This window comes from Manis pentadactyla, chromosome 2, assembly GCF_030020395.1.
Source record: "Manis pentadactyla isolate mManPen7 chromosome 2, mManPen7.hap1, whole genome shotgun sequence".
In the NCBI taxonomy this organism is placed as follows: domain Eukaryota; kingdom Metazoa; phylum Chordata; class Mammalia; order Pholidota; family Manidae; genus Manis; species Manis pentadactyla.
Genome location: NC_080020.1, coordinates 102,156,758 through 102,173,039, shown reverse-complemented (window position 1 = coordinate 102,173,039; position 16,282 = coordinate 102,156,758). Strand labels below are relative to the sequence as shown.

General features: G+C 37.9%; 1 protein-coding gene and 1 long non-coding RNA gene across 4 annotated transcripts in view; one reads left to right on the top strand and one right to left on the bottom strand.

The window, feature by feature from the left end:
- Positions 1-645: 645 nt before the first annotated feature.
- On the bottom strand, positions 646-15,550 carry MOCS2 (molybdenum cofactor synthesis 2). Of its 2 annotated transcripts, XM_036900383.2 has the most exons (7): positions 15,529-15,550; positions 14,419-14,540; positions 13,111-13,255; positions 4,817-4,944; positions 4,080-4,230; positions 2,747-2,870; positions 646-734 (listed from the first exon to the last, which is right to left on the bottom strand). In XM_036900383.2, the coding sequence occupies exons 3-7, from the start codon at positions 13,206-13,208 to the stop codon at positions 666-668; spliced, it is 570 nt and encodes a 189-aa protein (XP_036756278.2). In that variant the 5' UTR covers positions 13,209-13,255; positions 14,419-14,540; positions 15,529-15,550; the 3' UTR covers positions 646-665. The 2 variants fall into 2 exon arrangements, with proteins under 2 accessions (XP_036756278.2, XP_036756279.1); XM_036900384.2 differs by lacking the exons at positions 13,111-13,255; positions 14,419-14,540; positions 15,529-15,550 and adding an exon at positions 11,581-11,736.
- A 21-nt stretch (positions 15,551-15,571) lies between these two features.
- The window catches only part of LOC118919943 (uncharacterized), a 171,214-nt gene continuing 170,503 nt past the window's right edge, over positions 15,572-16,282 (top strand). For both annotated transcript variants that reach the window (XR_005027725.2, XR_005027726.2), the window contains exon 1: positions 15,572-15,735. This is a non-coding gene — a long non-coding RNA (uncharacterized LOC118919943). The remainder of the gene's footprint in view (positions 15,736-16,282) is intronic.

Below are 16,282 nucleotides of genomic sequence, written 5' to 3'. Positions count from 1 at the left end.
ATGCTGCTTTATATGATACTAGTAACTAATATAATAAATTGTATGCTGATTAATAAAATGATACTAGTAACTAATATAATAAATATTACAGAATTCCCCATATGAAATATTTTAGGTATTTACTGAATTTTACAAACAGGAAAATACTCTTAAACTTTTTAAATCATGTGTTTATTTACCTTATTTTTAAAATATATAAATTTTGAAAATAAATCAAGATTGTATAATGACTTTTTATAAAAATTTCCAGTTCCACAAACCATCGAATAATTCATCCCTGATAACAGAGACAATGCGGGATGTGACAGTGGCGGGGCGGGGGTGGGGAGCACAGGCTCTAAGACAAAGTCAGCTAAGGCGGGGCCCCCTCAGTGTGAGTCGACTACAGTAAGAAGTTAATCATGGAGTATCTACTACAGGCATCTTTCTTCGCATTTAAATTACTCTTCCATTTCTTCTTTAAGCCTTTCCTCTATCTCTAGCTCCTGAATAAGCCTTCATCTTAAACACCCATTCATTTTGCTTTTTTCCTCCCTTTTGCCCCACTTGCGTAACATAGAGATTGTGCTTCAGTAAACTATCTTAACTTCTGCAGAAAATCAAAATGCAATCAAAGATAAAAGATTACCAAATTTAAAACTTCAGTACTCTAAAAAATGTGTGATTTAATCATCAGTTGCCCAAAAGCATTCTTTGTTTCTTTTCCAGGATGATGATGATTCTTCATACATTTCCTGAAAAGAGAACCATAACTGTTACTCAAAACAAAACCTCTTAATAAATGCAAATACATTTGAATAGTTCGGGCAAATGAGTATCACATCTATTTAAATCTCCTCTTTCAACAACTGAACAAACATTTGTATGAGGCATTGAGAGTAGAAAATGAATAAACACATTCCCTGCACTGAAGGACTCCCAATCTAGTAGGAGAAATGATAGACAAGATGCCTTAACAAGGCAAGGTACAACTACAGAAGGTAATAAACAATTAATTTCATTTGGGACTGTAACAGCACAGAGCCTGGGCAAGGTTATGCAGGGAAGATGGAGGGTCTTTAGTTTTAAATTTTTTCTTCCCAAACACATCTACTACTTCAACATTTCTAAGTATTCTTTTCCAAGGGCGGAAGGGACATTTCCATCAGCTGTGAAATTAAGTGGCTACCTGTAGAAGTTAAGTCAGCCTGAGCCACACCCCGGTGACGACTGCTCGGTCAGTATGTGCCCTGCCTGCCTGCCCACCTCTTGACTGTATCACAGATGATCTCAAAGCACAGGTGGGTCTACAACCAGACCAGAATTAAGATCATTTTGGGAAGGGAGGCAAATAAGTAATACTAATATTATTATTATAAGGGGATGCTAATCCCAAAGTATCCCCTTATAACAATGGGTTTCAGTTTTATTGAGAAAATATGATCACTTATCACTCTTTTCTCACTCTCTAGACAGATTCTATTTCCGAGGGATAGGAATCCAAGTTCAGTTCTCCTCTGAACACCTGGATTACCCTCCCACCCTCTACAGTGAAGGAAATGGAAAGCTCAGCCAGTCCTCGAAGTATAAAAACAAGAGTGTCCCCCAACTCTCACCTGCTCCCTTGTTTGGGGGGCCTACTCTCTCATCCGCTTTCTGTCAGCTCACTGCCCACATGTCCTCCTTGGAAAGCTACCTACTGCTCAACATCACACCTCATTTCAGGATGGTCTTCCTCTCCCTCTTCAGGAATCTGCTCTTGGTCTATCAAAATTGTGGCAGCCTTGTTCATAACAAAGCAACCATATACCTGAGCTTCACTGAGGCAGTTTCCTTTCACATACCTTATCCTCTAATCCCAAATATCCCCTTATAAACAATAGGTTTCAATTGTTATTCAGAAAATACGGTCACTGAGTTTGACAGGCCCTGATTCACAGTCCAATTGCTCATCTCTATCACTGACTAAGGCAGTAGGTCCTAGGAAAGACCTGCCCTCTGGTCCTCTGCTCTGGTTTCCAATATACTGAGCAGTTAATGTATCTCTCAGCTTTGTTATCTATCATCCCCAGTGCTGTGGGCAATTCCAGGCACCTGGTGATAATTACAGGTCTGAGGCTTCAGGACAATCCCACTGCTGACGTCACTGCACCAGTGCGGAAATGAAGGAGTCAGGTTTTTTTGATCCCTTCGGAATGCTCCTTTAACCAGAGAAATATTCGCCTTTATTGACTGGTTTGACATATTGACAGAAAATAAGCTAGAATTCTTTTTTATGTTTTAAAATCCACTCATGGTGTATTTTCTCCAAGGAGGCAATACCCACCTTTTTCTTTTCCTAAAAAGGAGTTCTAGAAGGCTTTTTTGCCTTGAGGAATCTCTATTTTAGCTATTGCCTAAATAGTCATGCATTATTCCCTCTCTCCAAAAGAAAGACCCTCTAATTCAGGGGAATTCTAACCAAAGGGAAATGACTTCATAAATGAACCACTGGACAGTCCAGACTAGAAATTCTAACTGTCATTAACTTGTTGAAGCTACTTTGTACTATGTACTCTTTGGGGCATATATTTTTCATGCTTCACAAACTTTGGAAAAGTGACATTATATAAACACCCTATTTCACAGATAAAGAAAACAAGATTCTTGTTTTCTTAAAGTCAGAGAAGACCCACAAATACAAATCTATATGTTCTCTTATTCCCTTTCTTTAAAAATTGCTGCAAAATATCATATTCACATGAAAAAATTAGATCTTTTAACTTACCTTTTTCCATATGGGTACCTTGGCTTTTAAAGTCTCAATGGCATAGCTCACAGCTTCAAGGGATGCGGTCCTGTGAGCTGAGGATATAGCAATGATAATGCTTGCTTCTGACACTGGAACTAAGCTTTAAACAAAATGAAAAAAAAATTACCATCTCCTCTGAATCTACATGTTAAATCTACTAGACACATAAAAAATAATTCAGAGAAGCAGTCTTACAACTAAACATCAAGTTCTGTTTTACCCTAACATCCAATTTAGTAATTCATCCCAGTTGCATCAAGGCTGTGGGTAATAGTTAGCATCTATCCACTAAATCTGTTTGATAGGCACCAAGAAGAAAAGGACCTTTCAGTGATTCAAGAAATTTCTGATTTGAATAAATGAGGTGTATCTCCATGTAATGCCTGGAGATACAATGTTATCTCATGATGAGTATAAGGTAGAATTTAAATATTAAGTAGCAATAAATATTAAGTAATGGATTGATAACATTATTAGTAAAATTATAGTCATTACTAAATATTAAAGCAAAATAATAACTTCATAGAATTTGATAAATGTCTCAATTGCTGGTTTTAAAGCCTGGGATTCCACTCTTCATGGTACAAAAAGGCAAGCAAATTTAATGAACTTCAAAGGCATTTACATTAAAAAAAATATCTCAACAGACTGCCATATAAGCAGAGTCCAGACTACAGAACAATTCTTAAAAGGCCTTAAAGACTTCAGCAAAAGGCTGTTCTGCTTAGGGACTAAGAGTCTTGACACATTTGAACTTTGTTCCAGCATCAAGCACTCTTCAAATGTTACGGTGTTAAAAAGCAGCCTTAAAGGCCCTGGAGAAACACTTCCATAGTCTGCCAGAACAATATACAAACCTTCCTCGCACAGTAATACAGGATGCCTATGAAAAACTCCAGAACCAGACTTAGTATTAGAATATAGAATTGGTGGAAAACAAGTTTAGTTGACCCTTGAACTCCACAAGTTTCAACTGCATGGGTCCACTTATACCCAGATTTTTTTCAATAAAAATATTGGAAAAATTTTTGGAGATCTGCAACAATTTAAAAAAACATTCTCTTTTCTCTAACTTGCTTTATTGTAAAAATACAACATACAATACATGTAACACATAATGTGTGTTAATCTACTATTTGTGTTATCAGTAAGGCTTCTCAACAACAAACTAATAGTAGTTAAATTTTGGGGTAGTCCAAAGTCATACACAGATCTTCTACTGGGTGGGGTAGAAAATAAGTACCCATAACTCCCATTATTCAAGGGTCAACTCAATACTTTATTTTCAAATTGCTAAAGGAAATCCTACCCAAGTCTGTGGAACACTGCTATGTGTTTGACTGGCCATTTCTGCCTAATATCACTACAAATTTTCCTGACTTCATTTTCTGCCATTGGTAGATATGCTTCATATTCTAAGCTTATGACTTTTTTCCCTTCAAAGTTATTTCTTGTAGTCCCTAAAAAAAAAAGAGAGAGAAGGTAATTAAAAGATTTCTCCTTACAATAGAAATGGAACATTAGTAGATACAAAAGGGTTATTTTTAAATAGACAAAGCATACCACTTTGTCTAAAAAGTACTTTGAAATTTTTTCTACATATGAAAACTTGATTAGGAAAACGAAAGATAATTATCATCAAGATAAGAAAATACAATGACACCGATTAGGCAAGTTTACTGAAAATACTCATATGACAAACCAGGATACATTCCTTTCCTAACAGCATTTCATACATAAAAGGGAAACATGTTCCTAAGTTATCATTAAACTATCATGACCATTTTTCCCCCTCAAGATTTGGAATATACAGAATTCTCCCTGCTAATAATGACTTTTATTCTATTTTTCTTGTGCCTTGAACAGGTTAATTTGAAGATGACTAAAACAACACAAGAACTAAAATAATTTCTACCCACTACCAGGGGTAATCTTGGCTTACTGTTCAGTATCTTAAAATTCCCCTATTAACACTGAACATGGGAAACACTTGCTAATTTCTATCATCTTGTGTGGTAAGTAGATGCTGTAAAAATTACAACTCACCTACAAATAGGGATATTGCACCACAGAGTGGAGAAATCACCAACTGTGAGACTTCATTGACTGAGAGTTTGTCAGCAGTGAATTTTATTATATCTATAGATTTCTCTTCAACTTCATTCATATATTTCCTAGAAGTTAGATATTAATAAACATTAACATTAGAAATCTGGGAAGATGGTGGAAGAGGAGGTCACTGATAATCCTCTCTCATACACACTGAGGGAGCAACTACATCTAATACAACTAATTCTGAAAACTACATGAACAGTGGCCAAACAGACCTTCTACAGCTAACAACAGAGAAGGCCACACCAAGAAGAGTGAAGGAACAGGGCCCCCGCAGACCAGGATCCAAGTCACCCCAATGGATTTGCAGAAGGGAGTGAGCAATGGATGGGGGAGGAGATAAAGTCCCAGAAAGCCAGCACACCTGGCCCTGGGGATCTGCCCTGGGAAGATGAGCCCCCCATAGCATCTGGCTTTAAAAATCAGTGAGGCTTAATTCCAGGGTGAGCTGGAGGGCTGTGGGAGGTCAAGTCCACTCATGGAGGACCAGCATGCTGTGTCAACTGGTCTGAGACCCAACAGAGAAGGTAGTTTGAAAGATTTATTAACTTTGGGAAGTGTGCTGGAGAGGTGGGAGTATGCAGGAGCTCCCTCTGGGGGAGGAAGGGCTGGAGGACACTATTTTTCCAGCCCTCCCTCAGCCTAGTTGGCCAGACACTTGCAAGAGTCAGTTCTAAAATTCTCCATCTACTCTACCAGTGCCACTTGCTCTGCTCAGCATTCCCCTGCAGACTGCCCCACCCAACATGCCCAGCCCAGTGGTAGTTGCATCAGCCATTCTTGGCAGACAGGCTGAGGGCTGACTCCATCCATCAGCATGCCCATAGTAGTCCTGGCTCAGCCAAAACAGGAGGGTGCACACAGTCCACAGAGGGGACACCCCTGGAGTGCCTGGCTCTAGTGAACAGGGGGTTTTGCATTTCTGGGCACCATGGGATGCTTACTACATAAGGCTACAGCTGTCAACCAGGAGACATAGCTGATCCAATATGCTTAAACAAACACAGATAACCAGATAAAGTGAGAAGGCAAAAGGATTATGTTCCAAACAAAAGAAGAAAATATCAGAAAATTTGCTAAGTGAAACAGATAAGCAATCTACCTGATAAAGAATTCAAAGTCCCATGGACATATCATAGGGAAATTACAGTCTCTTCAGCAACTGGTGTTGGCAAAACTGGACAGCTACATGCAAGAGAATGAAACTGGATTATTGTTTAACCCCATACACAAAAGTAAACTCGAAATGGATCAAAGACCTGAATGTAAGTCTTAAAACCATAAAACTCTTAGAAGACAACACAGGCAAAAATCTCCTGAATATAAACATGAGCAACTTCTTCCTGAATGCATCTCCTAAAGCAAGGGAAACAAAAGCAAAAATGAACACATGGGACTACATCAAACTAAAAAGTTTCTGTATGGCAAAGGACACCATCAACAGAACAAAAAGGGATTCTACAGTATGGAAGAATATATTTGTAAATGACATATCCGACAATTAACATCCAAAATATATAAAGAACTCACACGCCCCAACATCCAGAAAGCAAATAACTCCATTAACAAATGGGTGGAGGATATGAACAGACAATTCTCCAAAGAAGAAATTCAGATGGCCAATAGGTACATGAAAAGATGGTCCATATAAATAATCATCAGGGAAATGCAAATTAAAACCACAATGAGATATTGCCTCACACCAGTTAGGATGGCCAGCATTGAAAAGACTAAGAACAACAAATGCTGGTGAGGATGGGGAACTCTCCTACACTGCTGGTGGGAATGTAAGCTAGTTCAACAATTGTGGAAAGCAGTATGGAGGTTCCTCAAAAAACTAAAAATAGAAATATCATTTGACCCGGGAATCCCACTCCTTGGAATTTACCCAAAGAATACAACTTATCAGATTAAAAAAGACATATGCACCCCTATGTTTATCACAGTACTATTTACAATAGCCAAGATATGGAAGCAACCTAAGTGTCCACCAGTAGATGAATGGATAAAGAAGAGGTGGTACATATGCACAATGGAATACTATTCAGCCATAAGAAGAAAGCAAATCTTACCATTTGCAACAACATGAATGGAGCTGGAGGATATTATGCTCAGTGAAATAAGCCAGGCAGAGAAAGACAAATGCCAAATGATTTCCCTCATTTGTGGAGTATAACAATGAAGCAAAACTGAAGGACCAAGAGAGCAGCAGATTCACAGACTCCAAGAAGGGACTAGTGGTTACCAAAGGGAGGGGTGGGGGAGGGTGGGGGAGAGGGAGGGAGAAGGGGATTGAGAGATATTATGTTTAGTACACATGGTGTGGGGGGTCACAGGGAAAACACTGTAGCACAGAGAAGGCAAACAGTGAATCTGTGGCATCTTACTACACTGATGGACAGTGACTGCATTGGGGTATGGGTGGGGACTTGATAATATAGGTAAATGTAGTAATCACATTGTTTTTTCATGTGAAACCTTCATAAGAGTGTATATCAATAATACCTTAATAAAAATTTTGAAAAAAAAAGTACAAAAAGAATTTAAAGTATAGAGACAATCACTGGACTGCAGAGAAGAATGTACTAACTCAGAGAAGACTTTAACAAAGATATAGCAAATACAAAAAAGAACCAGCCACAGCTGAAGAATACAATTACTGAAATGAAAAATACAACAGAGGGTGTCAACAGCAGACTAGAGGATGCAGAAACACGGATCAGTGATCTAGAAGACAGGGTAGTGGAAAGCAACCAAGTTGAGCAACAGAAAAGTTAAAAGAATTTTTAAAAATGAGAAGATTCTAAGATATCTGCAACAACTTCAGACTAAACATTTGTATAATAAGGGTCCCAGAAGAAGGGAGAAAGGGGCAGAAAATTTATTTTAAGAAATAATAGCTACAAACTTCCCCAAACCAACACCACAGAAATTAAAAGGGCAGAATTCTACAAATTATACTCCAACAAATTGGACAACCTAGAAGTAATGGATAAATTCCTAGAAACATACAATTTTCCAACACAGAACAAAGAAATCTGAACAGACCAATTACAGTAACAAAATTGAATCAGTAATCAGTGGGTCATAATGAAGACCATATACAACAAACCCACCACTAGTAACCCATCTGTCCCAACAAAGGTCCAGAACCAGATGGCTTCACAGGTAAACTCTACCAAACATTTAAAGAAGAGCCAATAACTATTCTTCTTAAATGATTCCAAAAATATAGGATAGAAGGTGTGCTTCCAAACTCATTCTACAAAGCCAGCATTACCTTAGTACCAAAGCTAGACAATGACACTGCAATAAAATTACAGACTAATATCCCAATGAACATGCAAAAATTCTCAAGAGACTATCTGCAAACCAAGTTCAAAAATACATCAAAAGGATAATTTACCATTACCAAGTGGGATTTAGTCCATCCCTATGCAAGGATGGTTCAATATTCACAAAGCAATCAATATGATACACATTAACAAAAGGAAGGATAAAAACCATATGGTCCTCTCAATAGATGCTGAAAATGCATTTGACAAAACATCATAAAAACTCTCAACAAAGTGGGTACAGAGGGAACATAACTCAACATCATGAAGACCATATTCAACAAACCCACCACTAGTATCATATTCTATGGCGTAAAGCTAAACAATTTTCCCCTAAGATCAGAGACAAGACAAGGATGCCCACTCTCACCACTTTTATTCAACTTAGTACTGGAAGGCCTAGCCATGGAATCAGACAAGAAATAAAAGGCATTCAAATTGGTAGGTAAAAAGTAAAACTGTCACTGTTGGTGGATGACATCATACATGTACAGAAGACCCTAAAGATGCCACCAAAAAGCTATTAGAATGAATAAATGAATTCAGTAAAGTTGCAAGACACAAAAGTTAATATACCAAAATCTCTTGTGTTTCCATATACAAATAACAAATTAGTAGAAAGAGAAATTTTTTAAAATCCCATTTACAATTGTGTCAATAATAATAAAATACCTAGGATGAATCTAACCAAGGAGGTAAAAGACCTGTACTCTGAAAACTATAAGTCATTGATCAAAGAAAGTGAAGAAAACACAAATAAATGGAAAGATATTCCATGCACATGTATATGAAGAATTAGTATTGTTAAAATGTCCATACCACCCAAAGCAATCTACAGAATCAATATAATCCCTATCAAAATACCAAGGGCATTTTTTGCTGTTTAGTAAAAATCATGAACATTTTCATTATTTAGAGTAAGTAATCCTAAAATGTGTATGGAACCACAAAAAACCCCAAAGGGTCAAAGCAATATTGAGACAGGAGAACAAAACTGGAAGTATCATATTCCCTAAGTGCAAACAATACCACAAAGCTAGAGCAATAAAAATAGTATGGCACCGGCACCAAACAGACACACAGATCAATGGAACAGAACAGAGAGCCAAGAAACACAATAGCTTCTTCAATAAATAGTGTTACGAAAACTGGACAGCTACATGCAAAAGAATGAAATAGTATCACTATCTTACATCTTACATAGGAATAAATCTGAACTAAAACCATAAAACCCCTAGAATAAAACATAGGCAGTACACTCTTGAACACTGGTATTAGTTCATTTTTTTCTAGGCATGTCTCCCCAGGCAAGGGAAACAAAAGCAAAAATATACAAATGGGACTACATCAAATGCTTTGAAAGCTTATGCATAGCAAGGACAACTGTCAGCAAAATGAAAAGCCAACCTACTGAGTGGGAGAAGATATTTGCAAATGATACATGTGACAAGGGGTTAACATCCCAAATACTCAACACTAAAAATTCAACTAATCCAATTAAAAAATGGACAGAGGACCAGAGGACCAGAATAAATATTTTTCCAAAGAAGATACATAGAAGGCCAACAAATACATGAAAGGATGCTTAACATCACTAATCATCAGGGAAATACAAATCAAAACCACAATGAGATATCATCTCATGCTAGTCAGAATGGCTACTGTCCAAAATTCAGGAAATAACAAGGGTTTGTGAGAATGTAGAAAAAAGGGAACTCATACATTTTTGGTGGGAATGTAAATTGGTGTAGCCACTATGGAAAGCAGTATGGAGGTTTCTCAAAAGACTAAAAAAATAGAAATACCACAGGACCCAGTGATTCCACTTCTAGGAATTTACCTGAAGAAAACAAAATCCCTGATATGAAGAGATACATGTACTCCTATGTTTATTTGTGGCATTATTTACAATAGTCAAGATATGGAGCAACCTAAGCATCCATCAATAGTTATTAAATGGATAAAGAAGACGAGGTACATATATACAATGGAATATTACTCAGCCATAAAAAAGAATAAAATCTTGCCATTTGTGACAACATGGATGGACCTAGAGGGTATTACGCTGAGTGGAACAGGCCAGGCAGAGAAAGACAAATACCATATAATTTCACTTGTATGTGGTATCTAACAAACAGACCAAACAAAACAGAAATAGGGCCCTGGAGACACAGAAGACTGGTGGTTGCCATAGGGGAGGTGGATGGCTGGGGGTGAAGATAGGTGAAGAGGACAAAGAAGTGTAGAATTCCAATTATAAGTGAATTAATCAGAGAGATGAAAGCATAACATAGGAAAGAGAGTAACATTGTAATCTCTTTGTACATTGACGGATGGTAAATTACACTTAAGGCAAGCATTTAATAATGTAGATAATTATCAAGTCACTATATTTTACCTCTAAAACGAATGTAATGTTGTATATCAAGTATACTTCAATAAATTTAAAAAAAAACCTTAACACCAGTATTAAAGGCAAAATACCCCATTTATGGACTGTATTTCAATTTATATTTCTTCTACATTAAATGTGTTAGGAGGCATGATTTCATCTAATTAAAATAAGTAAGTGTGAAATTTTAGTGAAACTCAGTATGTTTATAAATATCCTAATGAATCAAGCATGATGTAAAAAGGAATTCACCATTAACATAGATCACTTAAAATGTAATCAATTTATTCCAAATTCTGGAATTGCTACTCTTATCTCCTATCATGGTATAGTTCAGACAGTGGCACTTTCATCCACACGCTCATCACCTCTAACCACTACATTTCCAAGCACCACACCTAGGACAGGCATTTTCTTTTTATCCAAAAAGGAGAGAGGGAGAGCAGAAGTGATGGTGACTCCTCAGGTTCTGGGTTCCTTTCACGACCAATTAAGTAACTGAGGAAATAGGGAAGTGAACTGCAAGTCTATGCAACAGACGTTGTACGAAGTCCTTTGCCATGAATTTCTCATTTCATTCAAGCGTTTATTACATACTCGCTAAGGGCCAGAGACTATCCTCATGCACTAGACATAGGCCAGGAAACAAGGGATCTGGTTTCAGCCCTCAGGGCACTTACATGGGAATGGTGGAAACAAAGCGATAGCAGGGATTACAAATAGGGTGACTTGTGGATAAACAGGGTTCTGGGACAGTGCCAGGGGGCTAGGGATGGTGTCACTTAAGTTAGGAGGATCGTAGAAAGCCTCTCTCAAGAAGTAATAGTTAGAGTTGAGACCTGAAAGATAAGAAGGCAGTCCTATTAAGAAATATGAAGACAGGCCCCCAGGCAGGGACAGAGGGACTGGCAAACGCAAAGGCTCTGGAACAGGAAAGAGCATATTGTGCTCCAGAACCCACCAGAACCTACCAGGAGGAAGCAGGGTTGAGGTTGGGCAGGTAGTTCAGACCCTGGCAGGCCACAAGGAGTCTGGATATAATCAGAAATCCTGTGGGGTCTCATCCACATTGAAAGATGTGAGAAAAAAGGCTCAAAGGAGGTAAGGACTCACTCAAGGTGATTGCAACCAAGGACTCTCACTAAGTCCAATATTCTTTTCCCAACCTCCTTCCTGCTACTGAGAAGGAAAAAACAATTATCCATAAGCCACTGGACATTGGATGTTTCAACCTCCTGGACATGCCCCCCTCCACCTCTTTTTCTTACAGTAAGACGTAGGTTACCTCAAACATTATGAATTTCAAAGTATACCAAGTTCCCACAACTTAATTCTATAAGGACACAGATTGTAAAACTACATGTCACAACTCCTATCAAACACACTCAAATAATGTGTGTAATCAAAGGTTAGTCAAACACGATGTTGAGTCATCTTCCAAATCTTCCCAAAGAACAGCTCTAATCCTCACTCACACACACACACCTTTAATGCAACCCTTTGTTTTCTGAATAAATTCCAAACAATGAAAAACAGCATTTTTCTAAAATGGTGGTGATACAGTGACCAAAATTTCCAAATAAAATTGAGATACATATCTAACAAGGAATTCTTCTGTTACATGCAAGTAGTAGGACAAAGAAAGATCTAATCTGGGAATGCTTGACAATTTGCTTCACAAGCATTTATTCTCCACTTTTTAGAGCACTGCCCACCAAGAGAGGGGGAGACTGGCTGCAAAAAATAAAGACATCCTTGACTTGATCCTTTCTTACTTTTGATTTTGGGGAAAAACCCTACCAAATTAAGAAAGTTTTCTTTCAGTCCTAACTTAACAAGAGTTTTTAATTATGGATTGTTAATTTCTACATTATTTGTTCTTCAGTTGACAATAAGTTAAGCCTCATTCTGTATTTCTCTCCAGACTATACTGAGAAATATTCTTACACATCACCCTGCTCAGATAGAGACATTGTTTGGAGAGATGACATGGGTCCCAGAGTCCCCTGCAACACAGTTGTAATAATAAACCTGTTTTCTTTTTCTTTTTAGGCACAGGTTATGCAATATTTCTACATTTCTCTGTGCCCAGGAAAGCTATTACCTAGTATTAATAAGCATATCTGTAGAAAAGTAAACAGAGATTCCAATAATCTGAGTTCAAATGTTGGCTGTCACTTATTCGCTATATGATCATAGACAAGTTTTTTTAACTTCTCTGAATTTCAGTTTTCATCCTGCAAAATAGGTATATTGATACACCAGCATCCAGAACTGTGCTTGACACATAATAAAATCTCAATAAACCATGTTAAGTGAATAGAATGAACACATCACACTGACATTAAATTGCTTACAAAAGAATAGATGCAGAGATGACAGGCATTTCTAAGTCTGTCTGCACTAATAAGGAGTTGCTGCTTTACGAAAAAGTTGGTGCAACAACTTACAGAGTATACAAGTTCTCCACAAGACTGGTTAAGAAAAATTAACTCACATACCCAGGTGGCTCAAAAGCACTACCCACCACTAATGGGAGGGATAATGGCAATTTCATCTCCTGACTGAAGCTGGAGGAGTTGATCTCCAAGCTCGACATATTCTTGACGAACAGCAAATATCACTTGATTTCTAATATCAGCCAATCTGAAGAGGAAAAAGTATAATTAGAAGTAACAATGTTGTTAGTCCTCAAGTCTCTTCAGCTGCAATTAAAAAATTACATAAATATTACCTTATAAAACATCATCTGCAAAGCTACTAATTAATACAAACTAATTCATGTTCTGCAGAGAAAGGACACATTCACTGAAGAATGTACTTATTTACCAAAGAGAACACAGTGAACTGCTAACACATCTTTATTGGACCTCATATGTCCTGAAGACAAAAAAAACAAAAAACAAAAAACCCAAACCCAGACTAAAACCAAAACTAGACTGAGGAAAATATTTAGATTTCAACATTCAAGTCAAAAAAGAAAGAAAGAAAATTTTCCTAATCAGTACATGCCATCCCTCTCCTAGGAACCTTGTAGTCTAAGTGTACCTCAGAAGTACCCAGAAGACCAGGTGTCTCCCAGCAGGTAAAAGGTTACAGGTAAATAAGACAGAAGCCCCACAATATTTCATTTATTATCAGGGACTTTTAAGAGCAACTTAGTAGATATGAAGTCAAAGAGGAGTACTTTTCCTTTAGAACATACATAGTGTAGTATCTGTTACATAACAGCAGGACTTCCAAAGTTAAAAATCTGTACAGACATGACACTATTAATAGTCCTTGAACAACTTCAAATAAGCCACTTTGTTCCAAAAAGGACTTGAGTTAGGAACAAAAGCAGTAAAATTACAGATTTTTAAGAATCAGAAAAAAAATCTTTTATTGCAAAAACTTATTCAACGGCAGCTAAGATTTGTTCTTTTAATTTTAGAAATTTCTGTTTTAAGTTCTCTAAAGAAGGGGTGGACATAAAAATTTACAGCACATATTTTTAACAGAATTTGAAACTATTTCATTTAATGTTATAAAAATGCGGAATCTACATTTCAGTATTTTGTAAATTATAAAAGCAAATATAGTCATGTTCTTTTGGGAGTATCCCAGCTCACTGTATTTTTCAAGTATCTTTAAAATTCTTTAAGGAATTGTGTATTTTTAAGTTTTCTGGAATAGTTCCAGAAAAACACAATTTTTTGACAGTAAGCATGGCAATTCAAAACTAACTGCTTTTTACTTTCAGCAGTTACTCATTTACACATTTTAAAAATATTAAAAGTGCTAATCATATGCATTCTATTTTTAACTACCCAGGATGTCGCGTTTCTATCTCATTCCAAAGATGCAACGCTTTTATTTCTTGTGGCACAGAAATGGTCTCGGAGCGAATTCCTGCTATTTCAGCACTTTTTGCAAAATACAACACTTGAACCTGAAAAGGAGAGAAAATGCTTTTAATAACTTATGTCCTTTTATGACTGTCCAGGCTGACTTCCTTGTTTTCTAAATGTATTACTTTGATCAAAGACAAATTTTATAAGATAAAAATAATTAAGTCACCCATAAAATTTTCAGTGTATCTACAAGTCAAAAATTTTTATGTTTTAAGCACAATTAGGACTAATTTCCAGATGCTTTTGAGTTTTACGAATGTTAAGTGTACCACAACTAGAATCCTAACAGTATTTTTTTAGAAACCACACCATTAATCGACATAAAATTATAGCACCTTTTATAAACACTTAAGCAGTGAACAAACGTCTGAGACCGAGATTAATTACCCAAAATAAATGACCGCATAAACGAAAGACACGCCTTTCGTGGCTGTCATATGACCTTTGATTCCAGTCTACATTGCACTGAACCCAGCTGCGAGGATTAAGTTATGCAACACACAAACCCTGACATTAATAAAAGCGGATGTTTTTAAAATACCGGATAAACCGGTACTTAATTGGCACAAACCTTTCCAGTTAACCTGCTATTTAAGGGATCCGACCAAATAACCCACCTATCACTCTGTATGCAAATAATTCTCTAATAATCAGAAGTTTGCAAATAATCAAGGATTTGCAAATGCACATATGAAGAACAGTTCTTCACAGGAATTCTTGGTTAGGTGCATTTCTTTTTAAATTGAAAATCTGTTTTCATCAAAACGAATAATCTGAGAGAAGGGGAAAGGTCGAAGGTGACTTCAGAAATCAGCCGTCTTCGGCACCGTCACCTAGGAGGCCAAGAGTTCATGAAGCAAACAGAACCTTCCCTGAGGCGGCCGCAGCCAAGCCCGGAGGGGTCTGCGCAGCTGTGACGGTCGCCGCACAGTCAGGTGGCTGCACCGCGCGTCTAGCTGGGCAGCGCCGGGTCTGTGGAGGAAAGAGGAGGAGACAGACACATACGCGAGGGGTCCCCACACTCACCTGGCATCTCGGGACCATCCCGCCGGCATCTCTAGGCGATTTCCTGGTCACGAAAGCGGAGGCGCCAGGTCGACCTACAGCGCAGGCGCAACCGGACGGCTCCTTCCGCCCTTACGGGGCATGTGCAGAACTAGCTCAACCCCTCTGGTCTCCGCTCCGGGTTCCCGCTGCAGACAGCTGGGCGAAAAGCTGAGCTTTCACTAGCAGGTGGGTCCCGGTGGCCAGCTCGAGCTGTAGGTATCACTGAGAGGGAGAAGGGCTGGCCATGCGTGCCTGTCTTCTTAAACGAGAGGCAAAGATGTGAGAGAGCACTCATCGTACTCTACCAGACACTTGACACCTGCGTTATGGAAATCTGGCTTTCCCAACTCCCTCACCTGTCAGCTTCTCTTGACACTTAACCTACCGGTATAAGATAGTGTCTCTTAAAGAAAGAGCATTCAATTTAGAGCATTGAAACTATATCGGATTTACACTCTTCCTGTTTTAGCTGCACAGTAATTTATCCACATACTACCCATCCAGTTTCCAACTTTTTACCAACAAGAACTCTGTTTTAAATTAAGTAGTTTTGTGGATATAAGCTAGGTGCCCCTCTCCTTGGAGCCCACAGTCTGGATTGAAACATAAGCCATTAACGGCCATTCAGTATGCCAAATATAATACTAGGGTTGCAAGTTACATTTCATGGGGGTGAACAAGGAAAAGTGGCTGGTCACCTGAGGAGTGTACTCTAGGAAGTCTTCATGGATGA

Coding starts and splice junctions, on each gene's coding strand:
- MOCS2 (XM_036900383.2), bottom strand. CDS start 13,208: ATGTCGAGCTTGGAGATCAACTCCTCCAGCTTCAGTCAGGAGATGAAA. Junction 4,231..4,816: donor TGCAATATCCCTATTTGTAG/GTGAGTTGTAAT, acceptor TTTTTTTTTTAG/GGACTACAAGAAATAACTTT. Junction 2,871..4,079: donor GCAGTGTTCCACAGACTTGG/GTAGGATTTCCT, acceptor TTTTGTTTAAAG/CTTAGTTCCAGTGTCAGAAG.